Source organism: Amblyomma mixtum, chromosome 7, assembly GCF_055824585.1.
Source record: "Amblyomma mixtum isolate Tamu chromosome 7, ASM5582458v1, whole genome shotgun sequence".
Taxonomy (NCBI): domain Eukaryota; kingdom Metazoa; phylum Arthropoda; class Arachnida; order Ixodida; family Ixodidae; genus Amblyomma; species Amblyomma mixtum.
The window spans coordinates 8,790,179-8,808,483 of record NC_143018.1 but is presented as its reverse complement, the minus strand read 5'-3'; the positions used below and the strand labels follow the sequence as shown (position 1 = coordinate 8,808,483).

Below are 18,305 nucleotides of genomic sequence, written 5' to 3'. Positions count from 1 at the left end.
CTCGAAGTCGTCAAGGAAGTTCTCGCAAATAGACACCTTTAGCATACCGTGTACCTTGTTACCACTAGCGGAATACCGGGAGCCCCCCTAACGCCGGCGAGTAGGCGCTGATTGGTCCCGATGCTCCAGGCACGCGCGTAGCTGCCGGGCACGTGGCGCCATCTGGCGACATCAAGGAGATTTGCGCATGCATTGGCTGCGCCTCAGTGATTTGTGCTTCTCGTGTCCTAGCGTTGCTAGAACCATTGGTTCTAGCGACACTGTTTTGTCCTATGACGTCATGACGCTTGTACTTGCAAGTTTGGCCTGTGGCGGCGATACCTGTATTTTGGTTCTTGCTCTTTTCTGCGTTACAAGAGCTTTGTTGTCAGTATGAGTGGCGTTTTTGTAATCAGGAGCTGGTATTCTGCCGATACAGGCCAACTTCAATTTCTCCTCAGTGTCCCTTTAAAGGGAGACTGAGGCGGTTTTCGAATCAGCTAATTTTTTAGGGTTTTGAAGTAGTGTCATTGCTGATCACGTCTGTGAAATTATTTTTTCGATTTTGGCCAAAACAGTGGCGCAATCGCCAATTAAAAACGCGATGTTTAAATCTCCCGCGCCGCGCGAGACCGCAGGAGAGGAGAACAGCGGAGAGGGAAACCTCGTCCATGTCGGCCAACGTGACGTCACGTTGAGGAGCCGGGGATACTTCGGCGCACCCGAGAGAGCTTTCAGCGCGCGTTGCTTCTCGTGCTGCACGCGTTGTTCCTCGTACTGCGTGCGTTGTGACGTACAAAGCGTGTCAGCCGACCTTGAGAATCAGATTCAACACGAGGTACTACTCTGCTTTCGTGTCCACGAACAACTACGCCCGCGACTGTGTCGTCTTCCACTGTTTTCCGCAAAATCATACGCTCGCAGCGCAAGCGCTCGCTGCTGTGACGAAGAATTCAAGCCGACCAAAGCAAGCGTACTCTGCTCGAAGCACTTTCGTGACACCGGCTACATGCAGAGCTTGTCCCTAATGTGATCTCTGGAGATTTCGGTCGCGGCTGAACCATGACGCAGTTCCTTTCATTTCCTCGCGCATGAGAGGCGTGTCACCATTTCGAAGAAGCGCCTCTTCTAAAAGCAGAAACATGCTCACTAGAAACACGCCCCTGCAGAAACCTAATAGAGGCTCAAGCATGTGTTGCTCTTCTCAGCTTATAGGTGCGGCCTGACCACCTGAGGCGTGCTCAGCAAGGCTCGGTTAGTGATTTTGTACTCGGTTCGACGTGTCCAAGCAAGCAAGCAAAGCAAAACACAATAAAGCAAAGCAAGCAAGCATTGAAGCTCTTCATATGCGGCATCTCGTTTAATCGTATCTAAGCGATTAAAATGAAAGCGTTCGACGTTCTGATTTCGGATGCAAATTAGCAGAGAAATGAATGCCAACGAAGTTTTTGCAAAAAAACATCATGTCTCGCAACCTTAGTCGGTTTCTTCTTCAAGTTGTGGCAGCGAACGAGTTGCAGCTAGCTTGGCTTTTAAACACACATACAGTTGGTCACTACTTCACTGAACCTAAACTGCAAATCTAGGAAGGGCGAATGTTTCCGAGGCAGCGATTAATATTTTCTGGCATCTGCTGAACGCGCCACGAGTGAAGCAGCAGCCTTGTGCGCGTATTTAGCTTGCTTTCCAGCGCACAATGATTCCTTCAATATCCTGTGGTCACATGCCTCGCATTGCTTGGCCACTGCGCTTCGCTAATTTTGACATCAGCTTTGTGCTGCTTCATCGTTTCCTTGAAATACTTTCTTGACCCAACCTACGCCGGGTAGTAAGAATAGGATTTTTTGTACACAGCGCTTTGGGCCTTTTCTTTAGGATGACGCTCTTTCGGGCGAGCCAGGAGGCGTCCGGTGGTGGTAATTGACGTGAGTATTGTTCGCACCCCTTCCTTTCCGATAATACCAGCCGACGTTGTGCTGGCACCTTTTACGCATGATCTGCGTACGTGTCTTTCACGCTAGCGTATGCTTGTGCTAGGCGTTGAATTTTTGCTCGTGTCTTTTTTGCTTTCAGGTGATACGTGGAATGAACAAACTGTAGTATCCTTTTCTTTAGAGGTCAGTAAAAAAATAGTCGCCATATTCGCTTTTACAACGCCACGGAAAGCTGCGATCTGCACTCAGCGCAGCGCCGGATCCGCATGGGCAGCTTCTCCAGTCCTCAAAGTGACGTCACGACCTCGCTTGACCAATCACGGGCGGCGGCGCGCCGCGCGGCGTGCCCCGCGGCAGAGGCCGTATATTTCTGCTAAAAAAGGCAATTCGCGCTTGTTTTTGCCTTATATGGATGCGATATTTGAGCATACAGCATGAAAAACTATAGGACGCCGCTGCCAGCCTGATTTTCAAAAAAAGTGCTTCAGTCTCCCTTTAAATTACGGGCCCGGAGAGAGAAACTCAAGGTGTCACGCAGAAAGAAAAGGAAAGCGTGACAGATTTACTTTTAGGATTGGCAGTGGTGTTGAAGAACCGATAGCGAAAAGTGACGTTGAAGGCTGCCATCGAGTGCCCACACGAAAGACTGGTGAGGCAAAAAACAAACAAGCAAGCATTGTCGTGCAGTTCAAGACACGCACAAAACGGGACGCTGTCGTGAACAAAGCCAAGAAAGCACGCCTGAGGAAGGTTGGTAAGTGGGACGACTAAAAGATGTTGCCTCGGGACATAGACGTTAGACTTAATCGGGGTGTTAGTGGTTTGCGGGGCTGTGTATATAGTGTTCTGGGCTTTACTCGATGGTATTTTTGGTGTACACACACGGTACTGTACCGGATTTTACACGGTATGCTATCCCGAAATGAGCCACGAAAATGAGTTTTCGCTCCCTCTTTCTCCGCAGCAGCTCTCTCCGGCCAGCACTATGGAGTCTGGACATATGTCATGGACCTGTCCAGGATAAATTCTTGGCAGAATGCACGCCGTCTCGACGATAATAAAGTTTACTCCCTCCCTCTTCTTGAAAAACGCCAAAATGACCACTACTCCCATTCATACTCTGTGCAGCTCCGCCCCGGGCCGCATAGCGGCGCTGCCGTATGATCTCGTGCGGCACGAGACCCACTCGGGAGAGCTCCAGCGACGTCACGCGGGAGACCCGTGGCGCCACCGGCGGCTTTAGCGCCGGAGTCGAGGAGCAGACGCCGCGGAGGTAACAGCCGAGCCGCGCAAAAGACGTGCTCGAGCGACTGCCGGTGGTGGGTGTCGTGGTGCTGCTGCTGCTATCTCTCCTTCCCTCGTCGTAACCGCTCGCCAGCCGGCGGCAAAAAGCCCGCACGCGCACCACGAGGGGACCGGCGGGTCGCCAGCACCGCTAAGGTGAGGTTCTTACGGCCGGTTGGAATAGGCCGCCGGTGTGTTCGCTCGTGAGCCGTGGGGACGGCCCGGTGACTGGGCCAAGCAGCCATCGATTGAGGAGCAGAAGGGGGCGGCGCGCTGCGGCTATCGATTGGCCCGGCCGGCCACGAGGTTCTGTCTTGGCGAAGGGGAGCGGCCGCCATACCCGCTGCAGGGCGCGTGCCGCTGCTGCCCGCCCGACAGCTGGGCGCAGCGAAGCGCTCTCGCGCGCATCCTTAATCCCGGCAAAGACCAGACTAGTAGAGGGCGGGGAAATGCTTTCGCCTCCGACGAAAAGCTCCCGGTTTCCGTTTGTACCGCGCATCCCTTTGCGGTCCGCAGCGCGCGGACAGAGAGAGCATTCGCTCGGGACGTCGTCCAGTGTATACCTCCCATGCTCATCCCTCACACGCTGAAAAGTGTGTACTTGTGCTTGAATTCGAACGAGATACGCAGCGAGGACGATGGTGCCCGGCAAATTTATAACTACTTTAGAGGACATAGCCGGCTCAGATGCACGAGGCCGCCTGGAAGCATTTAGCGGGATGTCATCCGATGTCTTCCTTGCTCCGCTTGGCTATCCTGCGAACTTTGGGAGAGATGTGAACAGCGCAATCACTTAGAAAGTACGCTACGGAGTTATCAGTTCTTTCTTGCAATTTGGCAGCTAATTGCTTGAACTGCTTGCCATAGCTGGCGAGAAGAGTCTGAGGAAGGCAGCCAGAACAAGTGGACCGCAGTTCAGGTGAAACTTGTTGCAATTGAAAAAACGTGATCAAGTGGTTCTACCGGTTGCAGATCTGTCTAGCGTGATTATGTTAGCTCGTTTAGTAATGGAAGTGAAGATCGGCTCGTTCTGATGATTCGCGCTGCTGTTCCCGTTAGGGACTTGACTGCAACATATTGCTCAATCAGTTTGTCGCTCCCAGCGCCGCTCACGCATTTCTTGCGCACTTGGTTTCCTAGCTTTTTTTTTTTTTTGTGAAACCTCTTGAGATAGGAAAAAAAGGCTGTTTGCCAGGACTAAACGGTAAGGTCTCGGCTTTGCCGTCGAGTCGAACTCGAATGATCGCTCAGAGTGTATCCGGAAAGTAAAATGAACGGATCGACTTCTATATTCAGCAGTGGCAAGTATATGTCGCTACCAAGCTGCGGCCTATGCTTCGCCGCGAGGCCGGGGTACGCCCCTTTGCCGCTTGGGAGTTTTCCGCGCGCGCGAGAAAAAACAAAAAGGAAAAAGTGAGAAGAAAAGTTGTTGGTGTTTCTTAAATTAACCACGGTGTGTTCGATGCCCGATAGCGCTCCTCTCTTTGGGGGCTGCAGAGCAGCAAAAAGATATTTATAAAAGCCACCAAGTCTCTAATCGCATCACGTTTAACGTCGATCGGCGTACGATCTATGTGCGTCGGTGATTCCCTTTAGAAATAATATTATGTCTTTCTTTTACCCGAATCAAAACTGGGTAGTTTTGCGGCCTTTATTTGGAAGCGTTTATGAGTGAACTCTTTTTTTCACCCCAAACTAGTGTCCAACGTAACCGGGCTATTTTGGAAGGGTACGTTACGCTGCGATGCCTCTTTATATGTCGAGATAAGAAGCTATGATCATTTCTTTGTATGAGTCTATTCGCTGTAGCCGTACGCACTCACTTCGCAGCTAATAAAAGCGAATAAAATCGACTGAGTGAGGTTTACGACACTTTTGCCGCGCTGATCACATTTGGGGCCCCCTGCAGCGAGGAGTCTCTGCGGCGCATTCCGCCAGAGTTGCGCAAGTGGCGCTTTTGCGCAGCGGGTCATCATCAGCGCCTTATGTGGTCTCGTTCGATACGCGCTTGGCGCGCAAAAGAACAACCGTTCCGCCGCGGCTGGGAGTAAAGTCGTTTCGCTTCCTTTCTTCCCACAGCGCGACCCGCGGCGACGAGTCTGCCTCCGCCGCGCCGCAGTGGGTCGGTCGTTGCCCTTGGCTCGATACTCCCGCCCGCGCTGGACGTCGCGCCGCTTGATCGGTCCCCGGCACGGGTGTGCCACGGGAATGTCCAAGTCAGCATTCAAGCCGAAATAACTTGCACAATTCAGCCGTTTTCTCGAACGAACGTCAACGTATGTACATATTACATTATTGCCGAAGGTATTGCCATCGGGACATCCTCTTCATATCTGTTCGTCCAAAGGCGATTGTTAACATTCCATGGATGTACGAGTAGTCCATTAGACCTGGATAACTTCCACGCTTAAGTTCTTTCATCCACACTGCAACAGCGCTGTCCGATGGACATCCTATTAATATCTGTGCTGAGTAAGCAGTGAGAGGTGTTTCTACGACCACGCATCAGTTGCTAGTGCGCTCTTGTCCTGTCCGTTCTTGTGTTTTCCGTGTTTTTCTGTGCGCCGTTTTTTGATGGAAGATCTGTGCATCTAAAGGCGAATACGAACATCTTCTGAATGTGCGAAAAATGTCCCAAAGCGGTTGTTTAGATTTGGATGACCAGAGTACACTCGCGGTATAAGACCTGCCTTGTTTCAAACTAAACATGCTCAGACACGGAAGGCTTTGACGTTTATTTTTAGCCATCAGGCGCATGATTACTAATTTAGGCTTTCAATTAGCATCGTCCACACAATCTGTATACATATTGTTAAAAAATAATGCGAACAATAGAGATTTAACCTCTCAATTCAGCATTGGCGCAGTGTCGTTGGCCGCAGACTGTGCGTACTTGTCGAAGGCCCCGAAAGTATTGCAAACAGCAATCTGGCATCTTCCGCTAAAAATCATATAGCCAGTATTTGTGCCTGTGCTCGTTGTTTTTTTGGTCTCGTTTGCATTTAAATAGACCCTAGATACTACTTCTTCACATGCGCTGTACTGTTCGTAAAGAGCATGCAGTTTCCACTTGCAGTCGTTTTACGTCCCCAGGACGCTGAAGACTGCGCCAAAACTGCACCATGATTCATGCCTCAGCCTAGCTGACGCGTACTGCAGCTTCAGCGACGCGTGCGAAGAGGGTCCCCTTTACTGTTGTCAGAGGTACAGGGTTTACCTGCGAACTGCCTTATGCGGCCGCGTGTAAGTGAGTTGACTTTTCAGTCCTCATCTGCAGCAGGTAAGCAAGCGCCGTTTAGACTCTTCCCCATCTCCTTCAGCAGGCTCCAAGAAGGAGGAGGAGGAGGTGAAGGCGGCGGAGGCCGCGCGCTCAAGCCTTCCAGCACGGCGGCTCCAGCGGGCCAGTACCCGTCGACGAACCCGTTCTCTTCAACACCGGCCGCCAAGATTTCCTTCTCAAGCTTCAAGCAGGGCTTCACCAGCACCACAAACTACCTCCGGCGGCGCTTCTCGTCGGGCGACCTCTCGGGGGAGCTCGACGACCAGCCGCAGGCCGCCGGCGGAGATGCGCCCGCGGCGGCCCCGGCGGCCGGCACCAATGCCGCCGGCTCGGCCCAGCCGAGCGAGACCGACCTGTCGCTCAACCTACGACCCAGCTCGGCCACCAGCGCGCCCAGCTCGCCGGCGCGCAGCGGCGTCAGCTCCCTGCTCTCCCGAGGCGCCTCGCTGACGGGACGCGTCGTTGGCGGAGGCGGGGGAGGATCGGCCGCCACCGGCAGGGAGCGACAGCTCACGCTGCTCGTGGTGGACGATGCGCACACCGACTGGGCCAAGTACTTCCGCGGCCGGAAGGTCCACAACGAGTGGGACGTGCGCGTCGAGCAGGCAGAGTTCAAGGACCTGAGCCTGTGGTCCAGCTCGGAGATCGGTGCCACCGTCAGCATGGCCGCCATGAGGCAAGGCACCAAGGTGAGCCACCTTCCACATGGCTCCGGTATGGAGGGGAACGCGCTGTCTTTATACAGCCAATGACGACTCCACAAGTATCAGGGAAAAGCGGTCTATTTCATTTGCTCTTAATCTTTTTTTTTTTTTTGCCGTCTACTCCTTTCCATATATGGACGAAACCACTTGCACCCTTCTGGACGGATGATGCCTATAACACATGTTGAACTTCACTGCAGAAGTAACAAGAGAATTCGTTCTTGCATGCTAACTGGCTGTTTCCTTTCATATTGGAGATTACAACTGCGCATGGTGCCGATCATTTGCTGCGCACGAACAAGGGCCTGTGATCTCCTCTGGCATATTCTGCTGGAACGTGCCCTCTCTATAGCTCATTTTCTCCGCAAATCTGCGTGCGATGTTAATTAAGCATGCAGCTACCACAGACGTTGCAAATGCATCCCATTCGAAATTCTGCTAGCGGGTTTCCCTACTCATCACAGTGGAGCCAACCGAGACGGCCAACCACGCTCTCGAGGCATGGCCTAGGACAAACGCCACGAGAATCAAACCCTCCAAGCGAGAGGTCGACCATCTTGGTAAGGTCAAAAGATGATAATGATGATGACGATGCATTTCAGTGGCGCAAAGGTAGCTTGGCCAAAGAGCGCCGCGACACAAAGTGTTTTTTGTCTACACAAGGTGGGGCCCATACTCCAAGCATCTCACCCCAGAGAAGCCGAGTACCAGGCCAGGGGAAAGCTTGTGCGCATTGCACCACGGATGGGTAGCCGGCGGTACTGGGGATCGAACACCGCACCGTCCGCATGCGCGGCGGATGCCCAAACCACGATGCCACCAATGCAAGGCCAAATGATGTGTATGCGGAAACCCTCAAGCGGAATTTCGCACAGGGTCCACCGAGTGCGAGGGGACCATTTCTGGTGCAGCTGAGGTACCTTGCAAGCGACTTCCAACACTCGAAACGATCCTCAACGCATTCCACCACGCCTGCACAAAGCCAAAGCCTCTTATGGCAGTTGCTGAGAATTTCAGGATAACAGCATGTACCGCGCCACGTGATTACAGAATGTAGTTTGAATTGTGCGTTTGAAGACGTCGATCTTTTACACACCATGGATATTTGTTGCAGTATACTCTCAAAGCGCCCTCAAATGGATCAGTTGTTTGTAATGGTAGAACATCTGCCTCGTGTGCGGCAAGTACAGCGTTTGACAAAAGTTTGGAGCCCAGGGGGTTTGCTTCTGGGCCACACTCAGTGGTTCGTAATGCATCTCCAGCGCTCAAAATTTCTTGAAGGTAAGAAGATTTCTAGTCCTACCTCCTCCAATAGGTAGGGCTGCCACGAATGCTTCAGGAGTCCCAATGCGAGGCTTAGAAGCAAACCCACTGGGCTCTAAACTTTTGACAAAGACTGTACATAGTCGTAACCCCTGAGTCGCCGAAAACCTTCCAGTCTTTTACCGAGTGCCACCAGCAGGTGTTCGGCATCGTGAATGGAAAGGCGCTTGGAAGAGGCGCCACCCTGTCTCTTGACAAGATACTTGACCTAAATCCCTTATAATAAACGATTTCAATGGGAATGCTCCTTGCACATTATGGGGCCGTAACAGCGTCTAAGCATGAGTAGCGCACGAGAATCCCCAACGGTTTCAGCCCGCAGAATAAAGGCGACGAAAAATCTGCAGGAACGAATTTCATGCATTGCAGGCCAAAACACTTTATCGTGCATCTCAGGTCCCACGACTGAACGCGGCAACTCTCCGGTCAAGGCCGCGGCAGCCTGCTAGTGAATGAAATCATCTTTCGATGTTATACGAGTATGTACGTCGCCGACGCGCAAGAACCGCAACAGCCCTCGGAGACAGTGGCTCCTCCAAGTCCAGGACAGGAAATGTGGCCGCCTACGACTGTTTGCTCTTGCACAATGCGCGAGTTCTTTGACCGCAGGCGTTTTACGTATTCGGTAGCTGCGCGGCCGATGTGTCCACGAAAGATGCTCTGCAGTCTTTCACCTGCAAGGAGTTGCCGAAAGCCACCAAAGGGAACAAAGGGGAGCGCGAGGGCAGGCAAGGTCTGCACGGGCTAGATGTATAGACCAGTCTACTCAAGTGGGCCCAGTTTGCCAAGTACTATTCCAGACGACGAGGCTGTTAACGTTCTTTGTTGCATTGTACTTGCTTAATTGTTTTGATCAATGGCCTACTGCTGCCTCCACGACGAAGGAGACAGGGCAGCGAATCGGCAGAGTTTGTACAGACATCAGTTCCAGAGGAAGGGAAAGAAGCTGAATGGGCGAAAATTGGAGATTTCCTTTAGCCTAGTAATTTTCCCGGTGCAGGTGGTTCGCTCATTCCGGCCCGACATGGTGCTCGTGCGGCAGCATGTTCGCGACGGCAGCCGCGACGACCGGCCCTTCCTGCTCGGGCTGCGGCTGGGCGGCGTGCCGGCGGTCAACTCGCTGCACAGCCTCTACAACTTCCAGGACAAGCCGTGGGTGTTCGCCCAGCTGCAGAGCGCCCAGCGGCGCCTCGGCCGCGAACAGTTTCCCCTCATGGAGCAGAGCTTCTTCCCGAACCACGCCGACATGGTGGGTATGCACTCACACAGCTCCTATAGAAGTTGCCAGAAAGTGCGACAGATGGCGTCACCAGGAAAGCCGCGGAAAAGCTCCAAGCATTGAGTTTCAACACAATATAGCGAGCCGAGCGATTTGCTGATACATTCTAAACCACCAGCGCAAAACGAGACGAAGTTCAGATACTGAAAACAAGCACTGACTCGCAGCTATTTTTTCTTCAGAACGAGACACATATAATTATACACTTATGCAGAAGCAGCCATACAGAAAGCATAACAAAAGGGTAAACGATGATTTGGTTACCCTTTTGTTATGCTATGTGTATGGGCGCAAAATGTTGCACCTTGACTGAAGGGAGGGAGGTGGGAATGGTTTCGTAGTGGAGGGCTTTCGACCACCAATAATTTTGATCGCCTGGGGATCTTGAAGCCTCCTTCGAAACGCGGCCGCCGGTGGGGTTCGAACTTGGGTACTCCGGCTCAGTAGCTAGCGCCCTTCCATCTTTCGCACTGGCAGTTTACAATGAAGTTACAAGCTTTAGTTAATTGATAGAAGAGCAGAGCTTTATCCGGATATATTCAATGTTAACATTTTATTTGCGAGGTTTCGCCTTTCCCGCCCGAATGCGGATGCATGATTTAGTCGCTGAGCTCCATTACAGAGCCCCTTAAACCGCAAAACTCTTCGTTTGCCTTAATGCTTACACGGCCTAGATATGCTGCAGTATGGCAGGAATAAAAAATCATCATCACGATTACCTTCATAGCCTAGCTGCGTGAAACAACTTTACTGAGCGGACGGTTGCTTGCTGGCATGTCGCCACGAATTTGACATGGCTGCACAAAAGATGACTTCAATTTACTAGCTATTCCCTTTTCCCTCTCAAAGTAAAAAAAGAACAGTGCACGGTGAGCAGAAACAGCCATCTGTGTCGCACGTGGCCTGAATGCCGAGCGTAGCGGTGGACCGCGCACGTTCCCGTTCGTGTCCATCGTCGGGTCGTTAGAGCCCATTCATGCGCCGTTGTTTTTATATTTTCTTCACGCTCGATAGCCCTGGCGTTGCAGGAACCGCAGACTTTTTTAAAAAGCATTGCCTCGCGTTCTTTTTCAATACTTTCTACTTCTAGGCACCACAGAGAGTAAGGACGAGTGGGCAAGCGACGTGAGGTTGACGGAAGGGGGGAATACTTTCGCGACGCAGAGCTCGTGGATAGCTTATTCGAGTGGGCGCTCAGAGAGCGGCATGTAGGGATATACCTTGCACCCAACACACGTGTTTCATGTTATACTGCGCAAGTTGCTCCGTTTTCACGTCGCCGTCCCATAAGCATGCTCCATTCGGCAACGAAAAGTCTACGCACACATATAAGCGGATTAGACACGGGTGAAGAACGTGGTCCTTGGCACACCAACATGACGGTCGCTATGGCGTCGGTACAGGCCACGTTTATTAGCAGCGCCTGCGGTACCACACTGACCCCCGCGGAGGGCTGGTGTAAATGAATACCGACAAGTGCAGGAAGCCGTGTATCGGGTTGGCAGCGTTCCCTTTTCCCTGCGAACCGTCTCCTGTCTCGACATTCATCTTGAGAGTCGACGTATGCCAGTGTGTTCTTGAACAACTCAAGGATCGCTGTGCCGCGGGGCAAATGCAGAGCAGGTGGGAAGTTCTCCCTTTTGGCGCAGCTGGCGGCGTCCAAGTTCCCCTGCGTGGTCAAGGTGGGCCACGCGCACGGCGGTCTGGGCAAGGTGCGCGTGCAGAGCCAGCAGGAGCTACAGGACGTGGCCGGCCTGGTGGCGCTGGCCGGCGGCTACTGCGTGGTCGAGCCCTTCGTCGAGGCCAAGTGCGACCTGCACATCCAGAAGATCGGCGCCGCCTACAAGTGCTTCGTGCGTAAGAGCATCAGCGGCCACTGGAAGGCCAACGTGGGCTCGGCCATGCTCGAACAGGTGCCGCTCGCCGACCGACACCGGCTCTGGGTGGACACCGTCTCCGAGCTCTTCGGTGGACTCGACATCTGCGCCGTCGAGGCAATACAGGCCAAGGACGGCAGGGAGTTCATCACCGAGGTGCGTGCCCTGGGTATTTCAAATCTCAGGACCGCCAGGAACTGATTTTTCAGATGGGCGTAATTTCCCCCAGTCTGACCTCCCAGGTCAAACCTTGCTACCGTCCTCGACTACGCTGGGGTATTGCCGGAAGCACCTTGACTAGCGACCCATAAAAGAAAAGGACAGGACACAATCAAAGAACTAGCGTGTACTGGTACTCACCTATGGGCCAGAAACGTGGAGGCTAACAAAAAGGGTTCAGCGTAGCGAGCTACGGAAAGGAAAGTTGTAGGTGTAACGTTAAGAGAGAGTGGGTCAGGGAACAAACGCGGGTTAACAACATCCTAGTCGATATCAAGAGGAAGAAACGGGCTTGGGCAGGACATGTAATGCGAAGGCATGATAACCACTGATCCTTAAGGGTGAGGGAGTGAATTCCAAGAGAAGGCAAGCGTAGCAGAGAGCGGGAGGAAGTGGGGAGGGCGGCTGAAATCAAGAAGTTTGTATTTGCGGGGCCGCGGCTGGAGCAGGGCACGGTTAACTGGGGAGACATGGGACAGGCCTCGGCCCTGCAGTTGGCGTACTCAAGCTGATGATGTTCCCTGTCCTTCTCCCATGGTGTCACGGTTGTTTGTCGGTGCTAGTCAAGATGCCTGAAATAACGAAGTAGCCTAATATGCTTTAGAGGCAAATTTTCATTAGGTTGGGTCTTTCCGACAAGGAAAGGCCAGCACGTGGACGCCTGGAAGCGAGGCACAGATTAATCGCTTTACAACCGACGTCGCAGGCCAACGACTCGGCCATGCAGCTGCTAGGGGAGAGCCAAGAGGAAGACAGGCGACTCATCGCTGATCTGGTGCTGCAGCGGATGCAACAGTACTGTCGGCCGCCTCAGCAGATGGGCACGGCACCGCCGGCACCCACCGCCGCTCCCGCTCCCACAGCGGCGGCGGCCGGCGCGCCCGCCGTCGCCACCACTCAGTGAGTGCAGTGCTCGGGCACGTCCCGCCTTACAACCCGACCGTGGGCCGTGTAATAAACGCCTCACTCATTCACTCCACGCGGCCAGCTCTTAGGTCCCACTGATTCGGTACAATACGTCGGTGCCAGAAGTGCAGCTCGTGGACACCAGAAATGAAGGAGAGGGCTGAGTCGGGCTGGTTGGTTCATGTTGAATGGTACGGCAAAACAGCGCTGACGGACGGGACGGATGTGTGTTTGTCTCATCTTCTTCCGTCCCGTCCGTCAGCGCTGTTCTGCCGTACCATTCAACCAGAAATGAATTCACATATCGTACACTTCCTTAGATAAACTCTAACTGATCGCTGCTTCCGAGTTCGTTTAGGCGCGCTTTCGACGTCCTGCGATCTTACTTATTTTTATATATTTATTTATAAAGTATACCTACAGCGCCCGCACTGGGACATTATTATAGGTAGGCGTCACGTACGTGACGGCGTCGTAGAAAATCTGATGGGCGAAATTCGTGTAAAGTTTAAACAGCAATATAGGAGGCGTCTTCTAGGATCTTCTCAGCTATGCTGACTTCGCGAACGAAATAGTTCGCTGGTTGAGCCAGCAGGGAGTCAGGGGTAGCCTCCATGTAGACAAGGCAGTAACGACCAAAATGGTATGCAAGGTGCTATTGCGTCACGCCAGTACAAATGAGCGCCGATGGAGCCGATGAAAACTCGGGAACCTGACTGGAACTTAATTTTTTGTGTTTTGTACCTGTCGTTCTGCAATATACAGCCATAATTAAAGTAACTGGCTTTTTCATCCGCTGCTTCAATGCACACGTCACTTCCCTTCTGGCTCTGCGTCGCTCAAAGAAAACTGAAGAATACTTCTATCTGCTAAGTGGCTGGCTTATTCGCGCTCAAATTTCCCACAGGGGTGGCATCTGGCGGTCAGTTTGTTTCGTACTACGCTTGGGTTGGGCATCATTCCGTGAGAATTAATCGGAAGTCCGCATCGCACGCGTCGATGCCAGGCCAGAAAAGATGCGTTCGCAACAGCTATAGCGGCAGCGCCTTCTTTAGCCCGCGAGGCGACGGGGAAGACTTGGTTTCGCGTCGTCTGCTTCCGTTATTATGCCGCCGACGCGCGAAGGCACTGCAGGTACAGCTGCTGCGAAAACGCTTTTGCTGCGGCATCTCCGCATACTTCCAATTCTTGCCGAACTGGTCGGCTAGCCAACGGTTTAGCAGCGAGAGAGGCATTCTTCGACTTCCTCTCTGCGACGTACCATCCGCTGTGTTCATTTCACTGGGCTATGGACGGATTTAGGACAAATGTCACCACAAATGCTTGGGGGTCGCTATAACTGTACCGGCTCAGAGGCGACTTACGCATGCGCAGTCGCTCAGGTCCGGTATACAAGATCAATGTTCAGCTCTGGACTCCCGGTCGGATGGTTACAAGCAGATCTTCGGTTATCTGGTACGCCCAACTTGACCTCGGGCCCGTATCGTGGGCGCAGCACCACCCGAGGCAGACCTTCGCGACTGAACGCGCATGGCGCGCGCGCGCGTTTCAACACCGGCTCCTCGCACCTCGCAGGGAACCTCGCGCCAACACACGGCCACGGCGGGAGAGTCAGACGAGCGAGAAAGGCGAGGATCCTGACGACACCATGAGAAACCTGCGCAAGACCTTTGCCGGTGTGTTCGGCGACATGTAGGCGGGGCAACGACAGGCGCGCCCCCTACCGCCACTGGCGCGCATCGAACAGCAGCAAGAGCAGCCGCCATCGCCGCAAAGAAAAGGGGGGAACCCCGCTTAGCGTAGCTCATCATGTACTAGAAAAAAAAAAAACGTTGCAGGGCAACCTCGATGACGACACCCGAGTCCCCACGAGGGACGACGGGAAATAGCAGGACGCCTGCTGCCTAGACCAAAAAGGCAGATTTTGAGGTCCCGTTGAGAGAGGGTGATCTACCCTCCAACTCCGTGGGAACGACTGCAGCTGCTTCGTTCCATATGGAAACGCGCGTCCCGGCCAAAAGCATTTCCGCGTAGGGAGATGTGAAGTTACTCTCCGCGTCTTAGAAGAGCTTCTCGACGCCGTCATTCTTTTCACGGGGCTTGAAGAGCTACCATGCTAGAGACTACGCACGCGCTAGACAAACTATCAAGGAGGACGAGCAGTAGTCAAGAAAGCCCTCGGTTACCTCAGATCACATGGCTTTGTCATAAGTTGTGCATGCGTAGCGTCATGGCAGCTAAACGCCAAGCAACAGACCAAGTCGCGTTCAACCAGCAGAACCGTCCTCTGTTCGGCGAGCCTTCTTTCTACTAACTGTCAGGCGATTTCTTTTTTTTTTTCTTGAGCAGGAGTCTGACGTCACCCCGTGACTTATGAAACGAGTAAGCCCAAATAGCGCTATCCTCTGAATTCGTCACCGACAATCAGCTAGGAACTTTTAGAAGGCCCTGTGTGACCGCTCCTGGTTGAAGAGTCGAAAACTTCTCTGACAGTGTATGTTAACCTCACTTTCAGGCCTGATGGCCAAGGTTAGCACTTCTGGACACTGTTCGATAATGGTCAGGTGACACTGAACAGCTCACTCCGCACAAACTCACATGACATCACCCGCAGCAGTCTTAAAAGCAATGTATCTTTACCAAATGGCAGAAAAAGGGATGTACTAGTCCATACGGCACTACAGGTGGCATTAGACTTTCTGTGCATAGCATAACACATATAAAATTCGTCAAACAGTCAACATACATGCTCTTCCAGATGGCCTTACATAGGTTATGGGCGGCTCAGCCATTTGTTTGTAACACAGCGGGTGAGGCAACCCAGCAAATAAGACCTTGCTGGAAATATAAGCGAAAGGTAGTTAAAAATGGCTGCAAAAGAGTTGCAATCTCAGTCCTGTAGCAAAACCCCAGCGACTGTGGCACTGAAGCAAGGGCATTTTGCAACACGGACAAACTGAGTTTGAAGCATGTGTCCCTGGATGTCTAGGAGGCAGCGTACTATTATAATCTCTCAAAAGCCAGAGGTTTAACACGCTTTCACTGTGGGTTCCTCCATCGACTACGGTAGACACGGCGGACGCACTGGCATGACAGCACACCAGATGTAGGCGCCTCTAGATGTGCCCTCCACACATAAGTCTATGCAGGAAACTTTTTTGCAACGATGCTGTTTCAAAATGAGGCATTTTTTTTGGAAGAAACTGATATGGTAGCTTCTTGAATGAATGGATGAATGGAAAGGACCGGTAATATTCAGCTTCAGAAGACCACACCTTTACATTTCCCACAAGCTCTGTAGCAAACACCCCAAGAGGGAAAGAAAAAAAAAAAGTGCGACAAGCATATGGCTACCCTATTCCAGAAGCATGTTTTTGGAGTAGACTCCTTAAGATCTAATACGTGAACAAGCTTTATTTGTGTAGTCCCGATCAGAGGATGTCGTAAAACAAGCGTGATACCCCCTTATGGCTGCCTTCAAATGCCTAAAATGTTCTGTCAGTCTTGGCACTGAAATGGCACATAAACTAAAGCAGTCGTGAAAAACTGCTATTGCCTGAACTATTATTGACTACTTAAAAAAAAAAGAGTTTTTCGCAAAAAGTACTGGAAGCTATCGGCAACAAGGCAACAGCGAATCTGGCAAAGGTGTGCAGTTTCTGTGGTATGCTGTATGTTTGCCACAAACGAGTATATGTGAAAATGCCCTTTAGTAACTCCAAATGTTCACCCTGTTATAGTAAACTGTGAAACATGAAAGACCATTGATGCAGAAGCTATTGGACTTTCGAGGTGGAATTTTCGACCAGCTTTGCTTATATGGCTAGTCAGGAGGCGTGCTGGCACCTGGCGACCTCACACAACCACACTAGACTACTATGAAAGAAAAAAAAAAAAGAAAACATCCCGAGATAAAGCCTACTCTGCGTAGTTCCCTAGGGGGCTCGTGTGTAGCAACGAGGTTCCCCTGCACTGCGCTCCTGTTGCGAGCAAACGTGATGCTGGAGCAGTTTGTGATTAACGTCGTAACACAGCGGCCGACTAGTTTGCAGACATGCCGTGGCAGACACTCTAGCTCAATGGATGGTACAGGTGGCCACATGTCGTCATGCAACAAAGTAACCGCATGCATTAATGGCACCTGGTGGCGCAGAATGCACACTTCCCACCGTGTGTTTCCTTGAGAGCGCTCGGTCAACAGCCTTTCCAGCCACCAGGCGGCAACATCACAACAGTGACTCTGAGCCTTCAGTGACACAAACCTGCCACATCAGAGATGAAAGTTTTCATTACTCAACACTGTTGCTCAGTGTTCTTGGACCGCTGCGGCACAGTTTGACATCAAGGTGAAAAGCGGCGTTTTTCAAACAGGAAGGCTTTGTCGCAGTAACTGAAAATGTCTAAATGAACAAACTTCACAAGCAAGCTGTGCATTCTGAAAAAATTCTTGCAATGTTTGTTCAGAATGCCACAGTAGTCTGTGCATCCAAGACTCATCCCTGGCCATGGAGCAGGGCCTCTGCCACGATGTGTCTCTTCTCTGTCAGGCTGTGATGTGCACGCAAGGCAGCGAATGTTTCGCGGCTTGCATAGCTCGTTATCAGTGCTATGATATAGGCCCCGAAATGCACAGTGTTTGCCCCCTTGGACAGTCAGTCGGAGGCAGCAGTGCTCGCTGCTCGCAACAAGTGTCCAGCTAAGGTGCTGTCTGCAAGCCGTTTGCAGAAGGATGGCCACAAGAAGCAGCACATCGGCGAGAAGGTGCAGAAGCACTACAGAAACAAGCTTCGCCTGTTTCAGAAGGTTCCAAAGTTATTTAGCAGTTAGGTACTTAATGATAAGCACTGCAAAACAAATAGAGTCCAAACTCCATTTAGCTGTAACTTCCCTCTTCAAACAACCATGCCACGTATGGCAAATATCCCAATGGACGCAAACTGAAACAGATGCCAAGAACGGACTTCCATAAGCCAGCGTATGCCAGGCTTTAAACGGTGCTGCTAGAAGGCTCGAGTTTGTTGCCTTAGTTCTGTGGCCATCCCTCTCGCTGCGTGCTCAGAGTTAAAACTCAGGCTGACTATCTTTATGCGTCACTATGGAGCCGAAGGACTCCGTTCTCAGTGGGTGTGATATATAAGTGCTAATCAATTGTGGACTGTTGTTCCGCACACTCGGGTGCCACCGCCATGGTGACCCCAAACTCTGTGGACAAGCAAGTTCTTCTTCGGATGTCTACCTGTAGAAATAAATGTGCGTGCCCGCTTGCCCTCCTCATCATCCTCCTCCTCCTCCCTCTGCTCTCCTCCTTTCAAACAACGACGATCGTCTCGATGATCACTGCCAGGCTTGCCAGCCCAAGAGTCACTCGAGCCGGTTGTGTTGCTGTACTACTGGCGCTTGCAAAATCCACAAAAGAAAACAGCATTCCCGAAATGCACACTCATGGATGGTCACGTAGGACAAAGAAGGCAATAAAGAATGTGGGCATCTGAAATGTGTTGTAATATGTACGCGCTCTTT

At 52.0% G+C, this 18,305-nt stretch overlaps 1 protein-coding gene across 1 annotated transcript; it reads left to right on the top strand.

Moving 5' to 3' along the window:
* The first annotated feature begins 3,009 nt into the window (after positions 1-3,009).
* Positions 3,010-18,062, top strand: Syn (synapsin). The gene is made up of 7 exons (XM_089553689.1): positions 3,010-3,081; positions 3,157-3,353; positions 6,521-7,166; positions 9,505-9,753; positions 11,433-11,816; positions 12,586-12,779; positions 14,361-18,062. Exons 1-7 carry the CDS (start codon positions 3,010-3,012, stop codon positions 14,479-14,481), a joined length of 1,863 nt encoding a protein of 620 aa, XP_089409815.1. The 3' UTR covers positions 14,482-18,062.
* The last annotated feature ends 243 nt before the right edge of the window (positions 18,063-18,305 follow it).